Source organism: Panthera onca, chromosome B3, assembly GCF_046562875.1.
Source record: "Panthera onca isolate mPanOnc1 chromosome B3, mPanOnc1 haplotype 2, whole genome shotgun sequence".
In the NCBI taxonomy this organism is placed as follows: Eukaryota; Metazoa; Chordata; class Mammalia; order Carnivora; family Felidae; genus Panthera; species Panthera onca.
The window spans coordinates 146,092,143-146,110,736 of NC_138344.1; the positions used below are offsets into that span (position 1 = coordinate 146,092,143).

Sequence of the window (18,594 nt, forward strand, 5' to 3'; positions counted from 1 at the left end):
GCCCGTTTGGGGCACCGGGGTGAGTGTCCCCACGAGTGGACAGGCCTGGCCCCAGGCAGGATGAAGTCAGGAGGGGCCGCCTCATCTGAGGGAGGGTGAGGGCCTGTCCTCACAGCATGGGTCAGGCCTGGCTACTGCACTGGCACAGAGCTACAACTCAGAGCTCTCAAGAGGTCCAGGGGACGGGGGGAGCAGCGGAAGAGGACAGGCCAGCGTCCCACAGCTTGGGCGGGTCCGGACGTGGGAAAGCCCGATCCCTGAGGGGCTCTGGAGGGCTTCTCCGTTCCCTGTCGCCCCCCTCCGGCCTTGAGTAGCCCCTGGCCAAGCCCTCTCTCTGTCCCAGGCGGCTCCCGGCCATGAGTTTTGGCCGCCTGTGCAGACCTGCCCACTCAGGTCCCGGCCCCTGGTGGGACCCGCGCTCTCCCGTGAATGGTGACCCCTGAGCCTCGGAGCCTGGCCTGCCCGCACCTCCCAGAGGCCTGGGTGTCCTGAGCTCTGCCTCGGAAAGACGCACGACAGTGTCACAGGTCCCAGGGCAGTGCTGGGTGCTTTATTTCACGCAGGGTGCCTGCCCGGGGGGTGATGTACACAGGGGTGGGCGCTCAGAGCCCGCGGGGGCCTGCTGGGGGGCCGGGCGCGCTGCTCATTTACCCGGAGACTGGGTGAGGGATTTCTGTGTGTGGTGGCTGTGCAGAGCTTCGTGTGACACCGAGCAGGTGTAGGTGTTTCCCCTCTGCCAGCGGGACCTGTCCACCAAGAGCCTGCTGTACAGGAAGAAGGTCCCGTCGCTGTCCAGCTGGGGCGGGGTCGTCCGGTAGTTGTTCTCTGGCTCCGGCTGTCCGGTGATCTCCCACCCGACGGCAATATCAGACGGGTAGAAGCCTTCGATCAGGCAGGTCACACTGACTTTGTTCCTGCTGAGCTCCTCCTGGGCTGGAGGCAGGACGTACACCTGGGGCTCGTGGGGCTCTCCTGTGGGGTCAGAGGTCAGCACAGATGGTCACTCCCAGGGTGGAGGGCTGGCCTGGGTCCGCCAGGCCCCACTCGACCTCCCTGTGCCCCATCTGTCCTGTTGCCCACCTTTGTCCTTGGAGATGGTCCTCTCGATGGGGGAGGGGAGGGCTTTGCTGTTGACCTTGCACTTGAACTCCTTCCCCTTGAGCCAGTCCTGGTGCAGGATGGGGAGGACACTGACCACACGGAAGGTGCTGTTGAACTGCTCCTCACGCGGCCTCGTCTTGGCTGTATACACCTGGGTGTTATCCACAAACCATGTGATCTGGACATCGGAGTCATCTGGGCCCAAGTCCACCACCAAGCATGTGACCTCAGGTGTCCGGGAAATCGAGAGGGTGTCCTTGGGTTTTGGGGGGAAGATGAAGATGGACGGTCCTCCAAGCATCTCAGGAACTGGTGTGGGAGACACAATGCAGGGGGTCAGCATTTGGGGGGGCTCCTCTTGAACATTCCCCCCACCAGGCAGTCCCTGGACGCGGGCCATGGCCTTGGTGTGCAGGGCGGTGCCCTGCTGACTCACCTGGGCATTTGGGACAGTCGCAGGGTTTGGGCTCTGTTGTGGTCGGTATATTGGGCACTGCAGAGAGACCAGACTGGAGGTTAGTGGGGGCCAGGGGTGGGGACAGCTCTTGGGGTGGGTTAGGTCAGGGCAGGTCAGGGGGGCGTCCCCAGACTGGTGCCTGCAGTGGAGATGAAGTATGGTGGGGGTGTGCAGCCTGTGCTCACACTGGACCAGGCAGCCAGGCCCAGAGGCCCTCCTCCCCGAGCTTGGGGGACAGAGGTGCCTCTCCCGTGCCCCGGGGTCCAGGTGGACCAGCTGACCTGGCCTGTCTCCCAGTGGACACCCTCTTACCGGTCTTGTCCACCTTGGTGTTGCTGGGCGGGTGGGCCACGTTGCAGGTGAAGGTCTCACTGAGCCACCTGCTGGAGGGCACTGTCACCATGCTGCTGAGAGAGTAGAGCCCCGAGGCCTGCAGGACGGACGGGAAGGTGTGCACACCGCTGGTCAGGGCGCCGGAGTTCCAGGATACGGTCACCGGCTCAGGGAAGTAGCCTAACACCAGGCAGGCCAGGGCCACGGTGGAGCCAGATGTGGTCCCGCAGCTGGGGGCCAGTGGGAACACCGATGGGGCCGTGGTGGAGGCTGCAAGAGAGGAGGCCGTGTGACCACAAGGGTCTCGCTCCTGGGAGGGTCCGGGCAGGGTATCAGGTGCCCGGGCTTGGGGTGGCCCTCCAGGAAGTCTGCAGACCAGCCGCCCGGCGTAGCTCTCTGCCGCCCCAGGGCCTCGTGTTTCTGCGGCTGCACGTGCTGGCCCCGTGGGCCCGGTCGGTGCTGGGTGACCTCCTGCTGGATTAGAGTCTCCTGGGCCCAGCCCCTGGGTCCCCACTCGGGCTTCCTGTGGGTGCTCGGCCTGACCGAGCCATCCGTCTGAGCTCTGACCGGTGGCCCCTGCTCCCAACGGGCCTCTGCTGAGGCCCTGAGCCCACTGCCCTGTTGTCCCAGCCTGGATCTGCCCTGGGCCAGCGGGACCTTTCTTGAACACAGCAGGCCTCTGCCACCCGCTGCCCGTGCCCCTCAGCCCGGAGTCCCCGTCGTGGCCTGCTGTCTGCCCTCCAGGCCTCACATCTTCTGGGTCGGCTCTGCAGCTAAAGCGCCCGGGCGCCGGATCCCGGCCCTGCCCTGAGCCCCTCTCAGGCCTTCCTGGGCTCACTCAGTGCCCGTGCCCTGGGGCCTGTCCAGCTCCTCCCTGTCCCCAGAGCCCTCTTTCAGCCGAGGTCTTTCCTGAGCCTGCCTGCCCCTCAGTGCCGGTGGGAGCCTTGCCCCGCCCTGGCTGTCCTCTCGTGCACGGTGCCAGCACCTCAGACCCCACGTCCCCAGCCAGACCCGACCCCTCTGCTAAGTCTGATGGCCCTGCCTGGCCTCCCCTCCCACCCACACTCCAGGCTGGCGGCCCTGCCTCAAACTCCCAGCAACCCCTCCTTCCCTGTACCGGGTCCACTGCCCTGAGCCACCCCTCCTGGCTTTGTCATGTCCAGCCTTCTGTCCCCCATCCGCACGAGCCTCCAGAGCGGGGTCAGCGCCCCTGAGCCTAAGATTGTGGCCACCGCTGTCCCTTCAGCCCCAGAGACCTTCCTACCCAGGCTCGCCTCTCCCCCCTACCTTGTCCACCGGGCCTCGGGCGGCTCACGCCCTCCCGTGTCCAGGGAGGCTCACCTGGGCCCCGCCCTCGTGGTCTCTGTGTGCCGTACCGCTCAGCTCCCACCTAGTCCAGGGCTGCTCTTAGCTCAGTCCTTCTGCCCTTCACCCCTGAGGCTCCTGGGGCAGCCCTTGCCCCTCCTGCCTCCCCCTTGCCCCTGCTCACCCTCACATCCCCTGCCTGCTCCCCTGAGCTCCTGGTGCAGCCCTGCCTCTCCTGCCCTCTCCCTGCCCCTCCTGCTTTCCCCCTGCTCTTCCTGCCCTCCCAACCCCCTGTCCACTGTCATAACCTCTGCCTGCTCCCCAGAACTCCTGGGGAAATCCCTGCCTCTCTTGTCCTCTCCCTTTTCACTCCTTCCTTCCCCTGCCCCTGCTCACCTGCACAAGCTCACTTGCTGCCCTGAGCTCCTGGCCTGGTGGTAGCTCTGAGCAGTCTGTGTTCCCCATTGGTTCACCTTCTCCTAGGAGCTCCTCCACCTGCCCCCACCCCTTTGCCTGGCCCCTCATGCTGAGCCCAGGCCTTGGATCCTTCTAGCTTCATGCCTCTGCATGTCTGAGACCTGGTCCTGCCAGTTCAGGCCTCAGCTCCCCTGCCCTGCAGCACTCCTAACCTCCCCTGCCCTGCCGCCCTCAGCACCTCCTGGCCAGAACTCCCACCCCTGAGCCCCTGCAGACTCCAGACCTCACCAGAACCCTGCCTGCTGCAGGAAGCTCTCTCAGCTCAGGTCCCTGGGGACAGTCCAGGGTCACTGTGTCCTCCTGCCTACAGCTTGTCTGAAGCAACCCTGCCCCACAGCAGCCCCTGCCCCTCTTGCCGTCCCCCCGCCTCTGCTCACCCTCACAAGCTCTGCCTGCTCCCCTGAGCTCATGGTGCAGCCCTGCCTCTCCTGCCCTCCCCTCTGCCCATCTTGCCCTGCCCCCTACCCCTACTCACCTGTACCAGCTCTGTGTGCTCCCAGGGAGTTCCTGGGGCAGCCCTACCCCTCTTGCTCTCTCTCTGCCCCTCCTGCCCTCCCAGGAACCCTGCTCACTGGCACAAGCTCTGTTGGCTTCCCTGAGCTCCTGGGGGAGCACCGACTCTCCTGTCCTCCCCCTGCCCCTCCTGCCCTGCCCCTACCTCCTGCCCTGCTCCTCCTGCTCGTCCCTGCCACTCCTGGTCTCCCCCTACACCTACCGGCTCCCCCCTGCCCCTCCTGCTCTTCCCCTGCTCTTCCTACTCTCCCAACCCCTGCTCACCTTCACAAGCTCTGCCTCCTCCCCTGAGCTCCTGGGGCAACCTTTCCTTTCCTGCCCTCTCCCCTGCCCCTCCTGCTCTTCCCCCTGCCCCTGCTCACCTGTACCAGCTCTGTGTGCTCCCTGGGAGCTCCTGGGCAGCACCTTGCCCCTCCTGTGCTCCCCTACCCCTCCTGCTCTCCTCCTGCCCCTCTTGCTCTCCCCCAGCCCCTTCTGCCCTGCCACCTGCACCTGCTCACCTGTACCAGCTCTGTGTGCTCCCTGGGAGCTCCTGGGGCAGTCCTGTCCCTCCTGCTCTCCCCACTGCCCCTTCTGCCCTCCTCCCTGCCCCCACTCACCTGTACCAGTGCTGTGTGCTCCCTGGGAGCTCCTGGGGCAGCCCTGTCCCTCCTGCTATCCCCCGTGCCCCTCCTGCCCTCCTGCCCTGCCCCCTGCCCCTGCTCACCTGTACCAGCTCTGTGTGCTCCCAGGGAGCTCCTGGGGGCAGCCCTACCCCTCTTGCTTCCCCCTGCCCCTGCTGCCTTCCCAGTAACCCTGCTCACCGGCAGAAGCTCTGCCTGCTCCCCTGAACTCCTGGGGGTAGCCTTCTCCTTACTGCCTACCTTCTGCCCCTCCTACCCTGCTCCCTGCCCCTGCTCACCTGTACCAGCTCTGTGCTTCCTGGGAGCTCCTGGGGCAGCACCCTGCCCTCCCCTGCTCTCCCCCAGCCCCTTCTGCCATGCCCCCTGCACCTGCTCACCTGTACCAGCTCTGTGTGCTCCCTGTCCCTCCTGCTCTCCCCACTGCCCCTCCTGCCCTGCCCTCTGCGCCTGCTCACCTGTACCAGCTCTGTGTGCTCCCAGGGACTCCTGGGGGCAGCCCTACCCCTCTTGCTTCCCCCTGCCCCTGCTGCCCTCCCAGGAACCCTGCTCACTGGTAGAAGCTCTGCTGGCTCCCCTGACCTCCTAGGGGAGCCCTGATTCTCCTGTCCTCCCCCCAGCCCCTCCTGTCCTGTCCCTACCCTCCTGCCCCTGCCCCTGCCCCTTGTGCTCTTCCCCTGTGGCTCCTGCTCTCCCCCTGCCCCTACTGCTCTCCTCTGCTCCTCCTGCACTCCCAACCCCCTGCTCACCCTCACAAACTCTGCCTGCTCCCCTGAGCTCCTAGGGCGGCCCTGCCTCTCCTGCCCTCCCCCCTGCCCCTCCTGCCCTGCCCCCTGTCCCTGTTCGCCTGTACCAGCTCTGTCTGCTCCCAGGGAGCTCCTGGGGCAGCCCTACCGCCTCTTGCTCTTTCCCTGCCCCTCCTGCTCTACCGGTAACCATGCTCACTGGCACAAGCTCTGCTGGCTCACCCGAGCTCCTGGGGGAGCCTTGACTCTTCTGCCCTCCCCCCTGTCCCTCCTGCCCTCCCTCTGCCCCTCCTGCCCTCCCAACGCCCTGCTCACCCTCACAAGCTCTGCCTGCTCCCCTGAGCTCCTGGTGCAGCCCTGCCTCTCCTGCCCTCTGCCTGCCCCTCCTGCCCTCTCCCTGTCCCTCCTGCTCTCCCCACTGCCCCTCCTGCCCTCCTCCCTGCCCCCACTCACCCGTACCAGCTCTGTGTGCTCCCTGGGAGCTCCTGGGGCAGCCCTTTCCCTCCTGCTCTCCCCACTGCCCCTCCTGCTCCTCCTGCCCTTCCTGCCCTGCCCTCTGCCCCTGCTCACCTGTACCAGCTCTGTGTGCTCCCAGGGAGCTCCTGGGGGCAGCCCTACCCCTCTTGTTTCCCCCTGCCCCTGCTGCCCTCCCAGGGACCCTGCTTACCGGTAGAAGCTCTGCTGGCTCCCCTGACCTCCTAAGGGAGCTCTGACTCTCCTGTTCTCCCCCCAGCCCCTCCTGTCCTGTCCCTACCCTCCTGCCCCTGCCCCTGCCCCTTGTGCTCTTCCCCTGTGGCTCCTGCTCTCCCCCTGCCCCTACTGCTCTCCTCTGCTCCTCCTGCACTCCCAAACCCCTGCTCACCCTCACAAACTCTGCCTGCTCCCCTGAGCTCCTGGGGCAGCCCTGCCTCTCCTGCCCTCCCCCCTGCCCCTCCTGCCCTGCCCCCTGTCACTGTTCGCCTGTACCAGCTCTGTCTGCTCCCAGGGAGCTCCTGGGGCAGCCCTACCGCCTCTTGCTCTTTCCCTGCCCCTCCTGCCCTCTCCCTGCCCCTCCTGCTCTCCCCCTGCTCCTCCTGCCCTCCCAACTCCCTGCTCACTGTCACAAGCTCTGCCTGCTCCCCTGAGCTCCTGGGTGTAGCCCTGCCTCTCCTGCCCTCCCCCCTGCCCCCGCTCACCTGTACCAACTCTGTGTACCCCCATATGCTTGGGGAAGCTGCCTGTCCCTCCTGCCCTCACCCTGCTGCCCCTGCTCACCTGCACTAGCTCTGCTGGCTCTCCTGAGCTCCTGAGGCAGCCCTGCCTCTCCTGCTCTTCCTCTGCCCCTCCTATCCTTCCCCTGCCCCTGCTCACCTGTACCAGCTCTGTGTGCTCCCTGGGAGCTCCTGGAGCGGTCCTGTCCCTCCTGCTCTCCCCTTGCTCCTTCTGCTCTCCCTCCACCCCTTCTGCTCTCCCCATGCCCCTCTTGCTCTTCCCCTGCCTCTTTTGCTCTCCCCCTGCTCCTCGTGCCCTCCCAACCCCTTGCTCACCCTCACAAGCTCTTCCTACTCCCTTGATCTCCTGGGGCAGCCCCTGCCCCTCCTGCACTCCCCCTGCCCCTGCTCACCTGTACTAGCTCTGTGTGTTCCCAGGGAGCTCCTGGGGCAACCCTACCCCTCTTGCTCTCCCCCTTCCCCTTCTGCTCTGCCCCCTGCCCCAGCTCACCTGTACCAGCTCTGTGTGCTCCTTGGGAGCTCCTGGGGCAGCACCCTGCCCCTCCTGCTCTCCCCCATCCCTTCTGCTCTTCCCCTGCCCTTCTTGCTCTCCCCCAGCCCCTTCTGCCATGCCCCCTGCACCTGCTCACCTGTACCAGCTCTGTGTGCTCCTTGTCCCTCCTGCTCTCCCCACTGTCCCTTCTGCCCTCCTCCCTGCCTCCACTCACGAGTGCCAGCTCTCTGTGTTCCCTGGTTGCTCCAGGGGCAGCCCTGCACCTCCTACTCTCTCCCCTGCCCCTCCTGCCCTGCCCCCTGCTCCTGCTCACCTGTAGCAGCTCTGTGTGCTCCCTGGGAGCTCGTGGGGTGGCACTTGTTCTTCCTGCTCTCCCCCCTGCCCCTCGTGCCCTGCCCCCTGCCCCTGCTGACCTGTAGTAGCTTTGTGTGCTCCCTGGGAGTTCCTGGGGCAACCCCCTGCCTCTCCTGCTCTCCCCTGTACCACCTGCTCTCCCCTGTCTCTTCTGCTCTCCCCCTGCCCCTCCTTCCCTCTCCCCTGCCCCTTGCCACTGCTTACCTGTACCAGCTCTGCTGACTACCTTGGAGTTCCCAGGGCCACCCCCTACAACTCCTGCCCTCCCCCTGCCCCTACTGCTCTTCCCCTGCCTCTCCTGCTTTCCCCCTGCTCCTCCTCCCCTTCCAACCCCCTGCTCATCCTCACAGGCTCTGCCTGCTCCCTGAGCTCTTGGGGCAGCCCCATGCCTCTTGCTCTCCACCTGCCATCTCTGCTCACCTGCACAAGCTCCGTTGGCTCTCCTGAGCTCCTGGGCAGCTGTACTTCTCCTGCCCTCCCCCTGCCCTTCCTGCCCTGCCCCCTGCCCCTGCCCCTGATCACCTGTACCAGCTCTGTGTCCTCCCTGGGAGCTCCTGAGGCAAACCCTTGTCCCTCCTGCTCTCCCCCTGCCCCTCCTGCTCTCCCCCTGCCCCTCTTGGCTTCCCCCTGCCCCTCCTGCCCTCCCCCTGCCCCTGCTCACCGGTACCAGCTCTGTGGGCTCCCCTGGAGTTCCCAGAGCAACCCCCTGTCCCTCTTGTTCTCCCCCTGCACCTTCTGTTCTCCCCCTTCCCCTGCTCACCTACACAAACTCCACCACTGCTGCTTTCTGCCCTTGCTGCCCTATAACTTCTCCCCCACAGGCGAACTCAGCCCGCAACTACTGTGTGTTCTTAGGGCTGCCCCGGTCTCAGCTGCCCATCCCAGACTCCTTAGCCCAGGTTTGGCTCCTGACCGTCTGCCCCTGTGCAGGGGAGAGCACACGGGAGCCCCTGCCAGCCCCTTGTGCTCTGTCCCTGCTCATCTGCTGCAGTCCAGGACCCCATGGCCAGCACCTCTGACCCTGGCCTGGGGCCAGAGCCAGCCCCAGTGTCCGGGACAGGACCCTCGGGCCATCTGGGGTCCTCTTCTTCCCCTGTGCTGGGCCGGCCTCTCCCTGTGCCCTCACCTTAGGCCTGTCTGTCCATGTCGGCCTTGGTCCTGCAGTAGCGCAGTCTAGCCCAGCCCTGGGCTCCCAGCACAGATGGCAAAGGGCAGGCCTCAGGCCCACCATGGCCATCATGTTCCTTGAAGGCCCAGTTGCCATGTCCGGTGCGTCCAGCAATGTTGGCGTGGGCGCTCCTGCCCATGCTTCCCTCGTCCCTGCCCTGGCCGGTGCCCTGGCCCCCAGGCAGCCTGTGTCCCCCATGCTGGCTGCTCCGGCCCCTCCGTGGGGCCCCGTCTCTCCTTGGCTCCTGTGCTGCTTCTGCTGCCCCCACGCCGCCCTCTCTCCGTGCGGAGCCTACTCACCAAGGGCTGGGGCGATGGAAGGCTGGCCCCAGCACCTCGGCCCTTCCGGCTCTGGCCCCAGGCACATGTGGCTCCTTGTGGCTGAGCTCTGTGCCCATAGCCCCCTTCCTAGCCCCCAGGCAGCCGTGGGAAGACTAAGAACAGGATTGAAACTAGGTGGCTCGGCGACACGCTTTCTGAAGTTCCCTTTTCTTCTGGGTACTTTCTGTCTCAGAGGGCCTGGGTGTGTGGGGGTGGGTTGTGGGGGGTGGCTGCGGTCCCAAAGGAGGGCACAGGAACCCCGCTCTCACCTGGGCGTGTGGTGTGGGCACAGGTTGACCCACCCATAGCCTGAGGCCCTGCCCTGGGCCTTGTCCCGTCCACTCAGCAGTGTGGCCTCCCTGGTGGGACGCTGTCTTCCTCTGGCTTCAGCCACGGTCACGGTCATCTGCCCATGGTCAGAGGGAAGCTACTACCCTAGAGGACAGACAGAAGCCTGATGGGCAGGGACAGAGTTTGTGGTGGTCACCGGACCTGAAAATGTCCCTGCAGCTGAGAGACTCTGTGTGGTCCCTGTGCTGCCCGTGCAAGGGGGCCGTGAACCCTCAGCCCCTGTGTTTGGACAACCACAGTGTGCACCCCAAGCTGCCGCTTCCTGCGGTGTTAGGCCTCGATGGGGACGCCTCCGCACCACGTCCAAGTCCCAATCCGGGCCTGCTGGGCTGTGGGTGTGCCTGGAGCCCTCGGCCTGTGGTGCGAGGCTCTCTGCCCTGCTCACGCTCATGTGAGCGAGGGCTCTGGGCCCCTCCTAGGGTCTGGGGCCTTGGCTGGGTGGGTCCGGCCCGCTCGGTCCCCGGGGCTCCCCAGAATGGCACCTTGGCCGTAGCTGGACGGCTGCACTGGGCCCAGGGCCTGACTCCCACGAGAAGCCATGTCTCCTTAGGTCCTGATCTTAGGAATCCAGCAATGACCCTTCTGTGTCCCCATCCCCACGGAGTTCACAGAGACCCTTGGGCTTCTGGGGAGGGGAGCAGACCCCCGCCCCCTGCGTGGGGCAGGGCAAGGTGATGGAGGAGCCCGTGGTCCTGGAAATACTGCAGTGGCCACTTTGCAAATGCCATCGGTCACAGCGTCGGTGAAGGGAGTGTGCACCCCACACTCCGGGCTCCCGCAGCCCGGCCCCCTCTCGCGGTGCCCGGCAGTTAGGGTCCTCTGCAAGCTGTGGGCCCCTGGTTGCTCAAGAAGCACATCCATCTACACAACTCTGGTCAGATCACCGGAACCGATGAGTTTGGCAAAACCCTCGAGGGTGTCCCGGCTACCGTGCGTTAGGGACATGGGGCCCCAGGCACCTCTAAAGGCAGGGTTTTGGCAAGACAAAGTGGCACATCGTGCTTCCCTTGGACAGCTAATTCCCTCCCCTGGTCCCCATGCAGTGCCCCTGGCGTGGCGCCGGTCGCTGTCCCTCGTGGGGTCATCACGGGGCTCTGGGGCACCTGCTGTGGCGGATCAGTGTGGGGGAGGGCTGCCTCGGCTGCCGAGGGCGTGGCAGTGGGATGTGGGCCGTCAGGCACTGGGTTTTGTCAGAGACCACACACCTGTCCCAGCCTAGGTTTGCAAGGGCCGTCCTTTCCAGAATAATCCTTTCACAGAAAAGTTGGTGAGGCGATGAAATTACCTAGTGTTGACGCTTTTCAACCCTCACGCTGAGCTCTGGGTTTGGCTTTCAGAAACATTCACCGTGTGGTTACAAGAACAAAGAGATGCTTTGGAGGTGTTCACGGATGTCCCTTCCAGGGGCCTCTCCCCGACCCGCGGCGTCAGAGCCTGCGGTGGTGGTCGTCCAGGGCAGCCGTGAGACACCAGCCTGGCCCGGGGCCTGGCTCGTTCCAGCCTGACTTGTTGCCACAGCGTCTCAGCAACCCCTCCCCTCCCCTTATGGGCACCTGCTTCCAGGCGCCTGCAGATGCTTACTGTGTATATGCAATATTATGTGCAGGCATATGAGGTATTCGTGTAGTACCCTCACCTGGATGGTGCGGACCATCTCCCCCCGCCGGGGGTGCCTCTTTCAAGCAAAGTGACCTTGGACGACATGATATTCTTTCTTACAGAAGGTGGAGGAGGGCTCGGGCTGCCAGGCCAGCACACACACCTGCCCTCCTCGTGGCAGGGCCACTGGAAGGTCTGTTCGTGCCGAGAAGCCCTACAGTCAGCACCCCGTGGGCACATGTGGGCCGCGTGCCGGCCCGTGTGGCCTGAGGGGAGGGAGCAGCTGGAGAAGGCTACACGCTGTACCATCCGCACTGCGTGATGTGGGGGACAGCACATGTAGTGTGACGGCGAGAAGGTCAGCGGTTGCCGGGCGTTTGGGGGGAGGGAGGAAGGAACGGGTGGGGCAGAGGGCATCTTCGGGCCGGGCGATTCTTCTGTAGGAAACGGTAGTGGGGGAAACACGAGGACAGCAGCCTGAACAGCAGGCTGACCGGGGCAGCACCGCGGACAGGGTGCAGGCTCAGAGAACCTACTAGGGGTGGACCTTACTGTGAACTCCGGACTTTACTCAGCCGTAATCCGCTCACATTGGCTCATCGTTCGCAACAAACGTGGCACACGGGTGTGAGCCGTTTATAGTGCACAGACTGTCCCATCCCCGTGCTCCACGCCCAAAGCCACCAGAATGTTGTGCGTCAACTGTACTTCAATAAATTAAAAAACAAAATCTATTTATCAAAAGAATTCTTTGTGCCGTACAGAAAAGCAAAAGCAGCACCACGGACAGCAGTTGGGTGGGCCGGGAGAACCCTGTACACAAGGCCTGTTGTCCTTTGGGTTCACATGGCTCGGCCCCTTTCTGGCAAGGAAGAGGCAGCCCATGCACAGCAAAATAGTTTTATGCAAGAGTTTACCGATTAAGAAAGTATCTGGACCATCATCCCATGATCTCTCGTGTCTTAAAGCCACGGACAGTGTCCACTTCTATAACCTGAGTACCTGGCACCAAGCAGGAGTGCCCCATAGAGAAGATTGGATTCATCCATAATGTGGTCCGTGGAATTCCAAGATGGTCCAGATTTTGATATGAAATTTGTATATATACTGACCAATTTTTTTTCTTTTTTTCCACCCTCTCATCTCTGTCCTATCTCACATAAGATGCATTAATGCTGATTTACCATATCTCAGTATTTAATTTCCAAGATATCAAAAATTGAGCATTAGTTATCAAGAAGAGAGATGACACCATCCAAAGACATTTAAAGTGATGTATTGGACTTTGTACCCGCTTTTGGAAAGAGGGTTGGCGTATTTTCAGTTGTATGTGGGATAATTTCACTATGGTAGGTGGAAGATAATGTTGCTCTTGTGTTTTGTTTGGAAACTAAAGGTGGTTCAAAGAGGCATATTTGGTTGACAAGGAGTGGATTGTGGTGGTTTTGGTCTATGTCAATTTAGCTAAGAAGTAACTAAATTTCTTAGGATCCTTTCCCTGAGTGGCCCCAGATTATGGTTGGTCATAAGAGAAATTTTACACAATTTTTGGAAAGCAAAAACGCTGAAGCAGCAGTTTTTATGTCTGGATTCTGGACATTAATGGACATTAATAATGGACATTATCAGATGTGTGATTAATGGACATAATGGACATTATCAGATGTGTGATTGGCAAACGTTTGCTCACTTTCGTGGGTTGGCTTTTCACTGTTGCTGGTGTCCTTTAATGCCAAAAAATCCTTAAATTCTCATCCAGTCCAATTCATCTATTTTTTCTTTTCTTGCCTGTGCTTTTGGTGTCACATCCAAGAAATTCTGACACTGCAAAACTTTCCCAGTGTTTTCTTCTCAGCGTTTTGTAGTTTTAGGTCTTACCCTTATGTCTTTGGTCCATTTTCAGTTAGTTTTTGTAGATGATGTTAGATAAGATTCCAACTGCATTTTCTTCCATGTGGATATCCAGTTTTCCCAGAACCATTTATTGAAAATATTGAAAATATTTTCCCCATTGAATGCTCCTGGCACCCTTGCCCCAAATCACTTAACCTTATATGTGAGGGTTTATTTCTGGACTCTCTACTCTGTTCTATTGGTTTATATGTTTGTCTTCATATCAGTAGCACACTGTTTTGATTACTATAGCTTTGTAGTAAGTTTTGAAATCAGAAAGTGTTGAGTCCTCAAACTTTGTTCTCATTTTTCAAGATTATTTTGGCTATTAGGGTTCCTTGAGATTCCATATAAATTATGGGATGGGTCTTTCTATTTCTGCAGAAAACATCATTGGGATTTTGATAGGAATTGCACTGAGTCTGTAGATCGCTTAGGGAAGTATTGACACCTGTACAACCTTAGACCTCCCAGTTCATGACCATGGGTGTGCTTCCATTTTTCTGTGTCTTCCTTCCTTTGGCAATGGTGTGTAGTCTTCATTGCACAAGACTTCCACCTCCTTGGGTGGGTTTGTTCTTAGTATTTTATTCTTTTTGATGCTATTGCAAATGGAATTGTGTTCTTAATTCCTTTTTACATTGTTCATTGTTAGTGTGTAGAAATGCAGCTGGTTTTTGTGTACTGAATTTGTATACTGCTACTTGCTGAATTCATTTATTAGTTCTAACAGTGTGTGTGTGTGTATGTGTGTGTGTGTGTGTGTGTGTGTGTGTGTGTGTGTGTGAAATCTATAGGGTTTTCTGCACATAAGACCTTATCATCTGTGTGAACAGAGATAATTTTACTTCTTCTTTTCCAATTTGGATTATTTTTGTTTCGCTTTCATGCCTAATTTCTCTGGTCAGAACTTCCGGTGTTATGTTGAATAGAAGTGGTGAAAATGAACATCCTTTCCTTGTTCCTGATTTTAGAGGAAAACTTTCAGTCTTTCACCACTGAGTATTATGTTTGTTGTGGATTTTTCATATGTGGCTTTTGATATGTTGAGGTAGTTTCCTTGTTTCCCTGGTTTGTTGAATGGTTTTACAAATCATATACGTGTGTTGAATTTTGTCCAGTCCTTTTTCTGCATCAATTGAGATGATCATGTGTTTTTCTTACCTTAATTATATTAATGTGGTATATTACACTGATCAATTAAAAGTTTTTTAAATGTTTATTTACTTTTGAGAGAGAGAGAGAGACAGAGCATGAGCAAGGAGGGTCAGAGAGAGAGGGAGACACAGAATCTGAAGCAGACTTCAGGCTCTGAGCTGTCAACACAGAGCCCAACGTGGGGCTCAAACCCACAAACCAGGAGATCATGGCCTGAGCTGAAGTCAGATGCTTAATGGACTGAGCCACCCAGCATCCCAAAATTGATCAATTTTTGTATGTTGAAACATCCTTACATTGCAGGAATATATCCCATTTGGTCATAGTATATAATCCTTTTAATATGTTGCTGTATTCGACTTGCTAGTATTTTGTTGAGGGTTTTGCATCAGTGTTCATAAGGGATATTGGTCTGTGGCTTTCTTTAGTGTCTTTGGCTTTGGTGTAAGGGTGATGCTGGCCTCATAGAATGAACTAGGAAGTGCTCCTTCCACTTCAATATTTTTGAAAAGTTTGACATTGGTATTTGTTCCTCTTTGAATGTTTGGTAGAATTCACTAGCAAAACCAATAGGTCCAGAGCTTTTATTTGTCAGGATATTTTTGATTAACAGATTCAATTTCCTTACTAGTTATAGCTCTGTTCAGATTTTTTATTTCTTGATTATTTAGTCTTGGTAGGTTGTGAACTTTTAGGAATTCATCCATTTCATGAAGGTTATCCAATTTGTTGGTATATTGCTGTTCATAGCATTCTCTTACTATCATTTTCATTGTTTTTTTTTTAATTTTAATCATTCCTAGTGTGTTCTTTTTTCTTTTTTCTTTTTAAGAAGGCTTCACATCCAGTGCAGAGCACAATGCAGGGCTTGACCTCATGACCCTGAGATCAAGACATGAGCTGAGATCAAGAGTCAGATGCTTGACCAACTCAGCCACCCAGGTGTCTCATCCCTAAGTATGGTCTAGTTTTCCTTGTGATTTATACTTTGATCCATTGGTTGCTTAAGAGTGTGTTGTTTAAGTTACAAAAATTTGTGTGTTTTTCACTTTTACTGTTGTCATTTATTTCTAACTTCATCCCCCTGTGGTCAGAGAAGATACCTTGTATGAAATCTATCTCTTAAAATCTATTGGTACTTAATCCGTGTCTTAAATTATGGTCCCTCCTGGAGGATGCCCAGGTGCATTTGAGAAGAAGGTGTGTGTTGTTGTTGTTGGGTGGGGTGCTCTGCATGTGTGTCTGTGTGTGTCAGATCTGCTTGGTTCATTGTGTTGTTCAAGTCCTGTTTCCTTACTTATCTTCTGTCTGTTGTTCTGTCCATTATTGGGGATGCGGTATCGAAGCCTCTGTTATTGTAGAACTATCTTTCTTTGACTTCAATTCCATGCAATTTTCTTCATATATTTTGTTGCTCTGTCATTGGAGGTGTAAATGTTCATAACTGTTATATCGTCTTGTTGTATTGAATCTTTTATTGATATATAATGTTTTTCTTTGTCTCATAAACTTTTTTTGACTTAAAGTCTATGTTATCTGATATAAGTACAGTCAATCCTGTTCTCTTCTGGCTATTATTTCCATAAAACATTTTTTAAAAAATTTATTTATTTGATGGGGGAGGGGAAGAGAGAGAGAGGGAGAGAGAGAGAGAAACCCAAGTGGGCTCTGCACTGTCAGCAAGGAGCCTGATGTGGGGCTCAATCTCACAAACTGAGATCATGACCTGAACTGAAATCAAGAGTAGGATGCTTAACCAATTGAGCCACCCAGGCACCCCACATAAAGTTTTTTCAATCTTTCACTTTCAATATTTGTTTTGTCGATACTACCAAAGGGCTAAATGGGGAAGGGGCATCAAGGAATCTACTCCTGAAATCATTATTGCAGCATATGCTAACTAATTTGGATGTAAATTAAAAAAATAAAATTAAAAAATTATTTCTTTCTGTGAGTCTAAAGTGAGTCTCTTGAAAAATAACAAGCATATAGTTGGATCATGTGTTTTTTATCCATTCTGCCAATCTCTGTATTTTGATTGTATTTTCACTTAAAGTAATTACTGATGAGGAGGAACTTCTGTCTTTTTTTCTATTTGTTTTCTACATGCCTTACAGCTTTTTTTTGGTCCTGATTCCCTGCATTACTGTTATCTTTTGTGTTTAGTTTATTTTTTGTAGTGAAATATTTTTAAGTTATTTTCTTATTATCTTTTTTTTTGTTTTTTTTTCTAATTATACTTTATACTTTTATTTTTTATTTATTTATTTTTCAATATATGAAATTTATTGTCAAATTGGTTTCCATACAACACCCAGTGCTCATCCCAAAAGGTGCCCTCCTCAATACCCATCCCCTACCCTCCCCTCCCTCCCACCCCCCCATCAACCCTCAGTTTGTTCTCAGTTTTTAAGAGTCTCTTATGCTTTGGCTCTCTCCCACTCTAACCTCTTTTTTTTTTCCTTCCCCTCCCCCATGGGTTTCTGTTAAGTTTCTCAGGATCCACATAAGAGTGAAACCATATGGTATCTGTCTTTCTCTGTATGGCTTATTTCACTTAGCATCATGCTCTCCAGTTCCATCCACGTTGCTACAAAGGGCCATATTTCATTCTTTCTCATTGCCATGTAGTACTCCATTGTGTATATAAACCACAATTTCTTTATCCATTCATCAGTTGATGGACATTTAGGCTCTTTCCATAATTTGGCTATTGTTGAGAGTGCTGCTATAAACATTGGGGTACAAGTGCCCCTATGCATCAGTACTCCTGTATCCCTTGGGTAAATTCCTAGCAGTGCTATTGCTGGGTCATAGGGTAGGTCTATTTTTAATTTTCTGAGGAACCTCCACACTGTTTTCCAGAGTGGCTGCACCAATTTGCATTCCCACCAACAGTGCAAGAGAGTTCCCATTTCTCCACATCCTCTCCAGCATCTATAGTCTCCTGATTTGTTCATTTTGGCCACTCTGACTGGCGTGAGGTGATATCTGAGTGTGGTTTTGATTTGTATTTCCCTGATAAGGAGCGACGTTGAGCATCTTTTCATGTGCCTGTTGCCATCCAGATGTCTTCTTTAGAGAAGTGTCTATTCATGTTTTCTGCCCATTTCTTCACTGGGTTATTTGTTTTTTGAGTGTGGAGTTTGGTGAGTTCTTTATAGATTTTGGATACTAGCCCTTTGTCCGATATGTCATTTGCAAATATCTTTTCCCATTCCGTTGGTTGTCTTTTAGTTTTGTTGGTTGTTTCCTTTGCTGTGCAGAAGCTTTTTATCTTCATAAGGTCCCAGTAGTTCATTTTTGCTTTTAACTCCCTTGCCTTTGGGGATGTGTCGAGTAAGAGATTGCTACAGCTGAGGTCAGAGAGGTCTTTTCCTGCTTTCTCCTCTAGGGTTTTGATGGTTTCCTGTCTCACATTCAGGTCCTTTATCCATTTTGAGTTTATTTTTGTGAATGGTGTGAGAAAGTGGTCTAGTTTCAACCTTTTGCATGTTGCTGTCCAGTTCTCCCAGCACCATTTGTTAAAGAGACTGTCTTTTTTCCATTGGATATTCTTTCCTGCTTTGTCAAAGATTAGTTGGCCATACGTTTGTGGGTCTAGTTCTGGGGTTTCTATTCTATTCCATTGGTCTATGTGTCTGTTTTTGTGCCAATACCATGCTGTCTTGATGATGACAGCTTTGTAGTAGAGGTTGAAGTCTGGGATTGTGATGCCTCCCGCTTTGGTCTTCTTCTTCAAAATTACTTTGGCTATTCGGGGCCTTTTGTGGTTCCATATGAATTTTAGGATTGCTTGTTCTAGTTTCGAGAAGAATGCTGGTGCAATTTTGATTGGGATTGCATTGAATGTGTAGATAGCTTTGGGTAGTATTGACATTTTGACAATATTTATTCTTCCAATCCATGAGCAGGGAATGTCTTTCCATTTCTTTATATCTTCTTCAATTTCCTTCATAAGCTTTCTATAATTTTCAGCATACAGATCTTTTACATCTTTGGTTAGATTTATCCCTAGGTATTTTATGCTTCTTGGTGCAATTGTGAATGGGATCAGTTTCTTTATTTGTCTTTCTGATGCTTCATTGTTAGTGTATAAGAATGCAACTGATTTCTGTACATTGATTTTGTATCCTGCAACTTTGCTGAATTCATGTATCAGTTCTAGCAGACTTTTGGTGGAGTCTATCGGATTTTCCATGTATAATATCATGTCATCTGCAAAAAGCAAAAGCTTGACTTCATCTTTGCCAATTTTGATGCCTTTGATTTCCTTTTGTTGTCTGATTGCTGATGCTAGAACTTCCAACACTATGTTAAATAACAGCGGTGAGAGTGGGCATCCCTGTCGTGTTCCTGATCTCAGGGATAAAACTCTCAGTTTTTCCCCATTGAGGATGATGTTAGCTGTGGGCTTTTCATAAATGGCTTTTATGATGTTTAATTATGTTCCTTCTATCCCGACTTTCTTAAGGGTTTTTATTAAGAAAGGTGC

General features: G+C 55.1%; 1 gene segment (V, D, J or C); it reads right to left on the bottom strand.

The window, feature by feature from the left end:
- Nucleotides 1–521: 521 nt before the first annotated feature.
- LOC144616505 (Ig gamma-2 chain C region-like) lies at nucleotides 522–9,159 on the bottom strand. The segment is given in 5 exon segments: nucleotides 522–972; nucleotides 1,081–1,410; nucleotides 1,538–1,594; nucleotides 1,871–2,161; nucleotides 9,078–9,159. Coding segments are annotated over 5 exon segments (1,074 nt in total).
- Nucleotides 9,160–18,594: the final 9,435 nt, after the last annotated feature.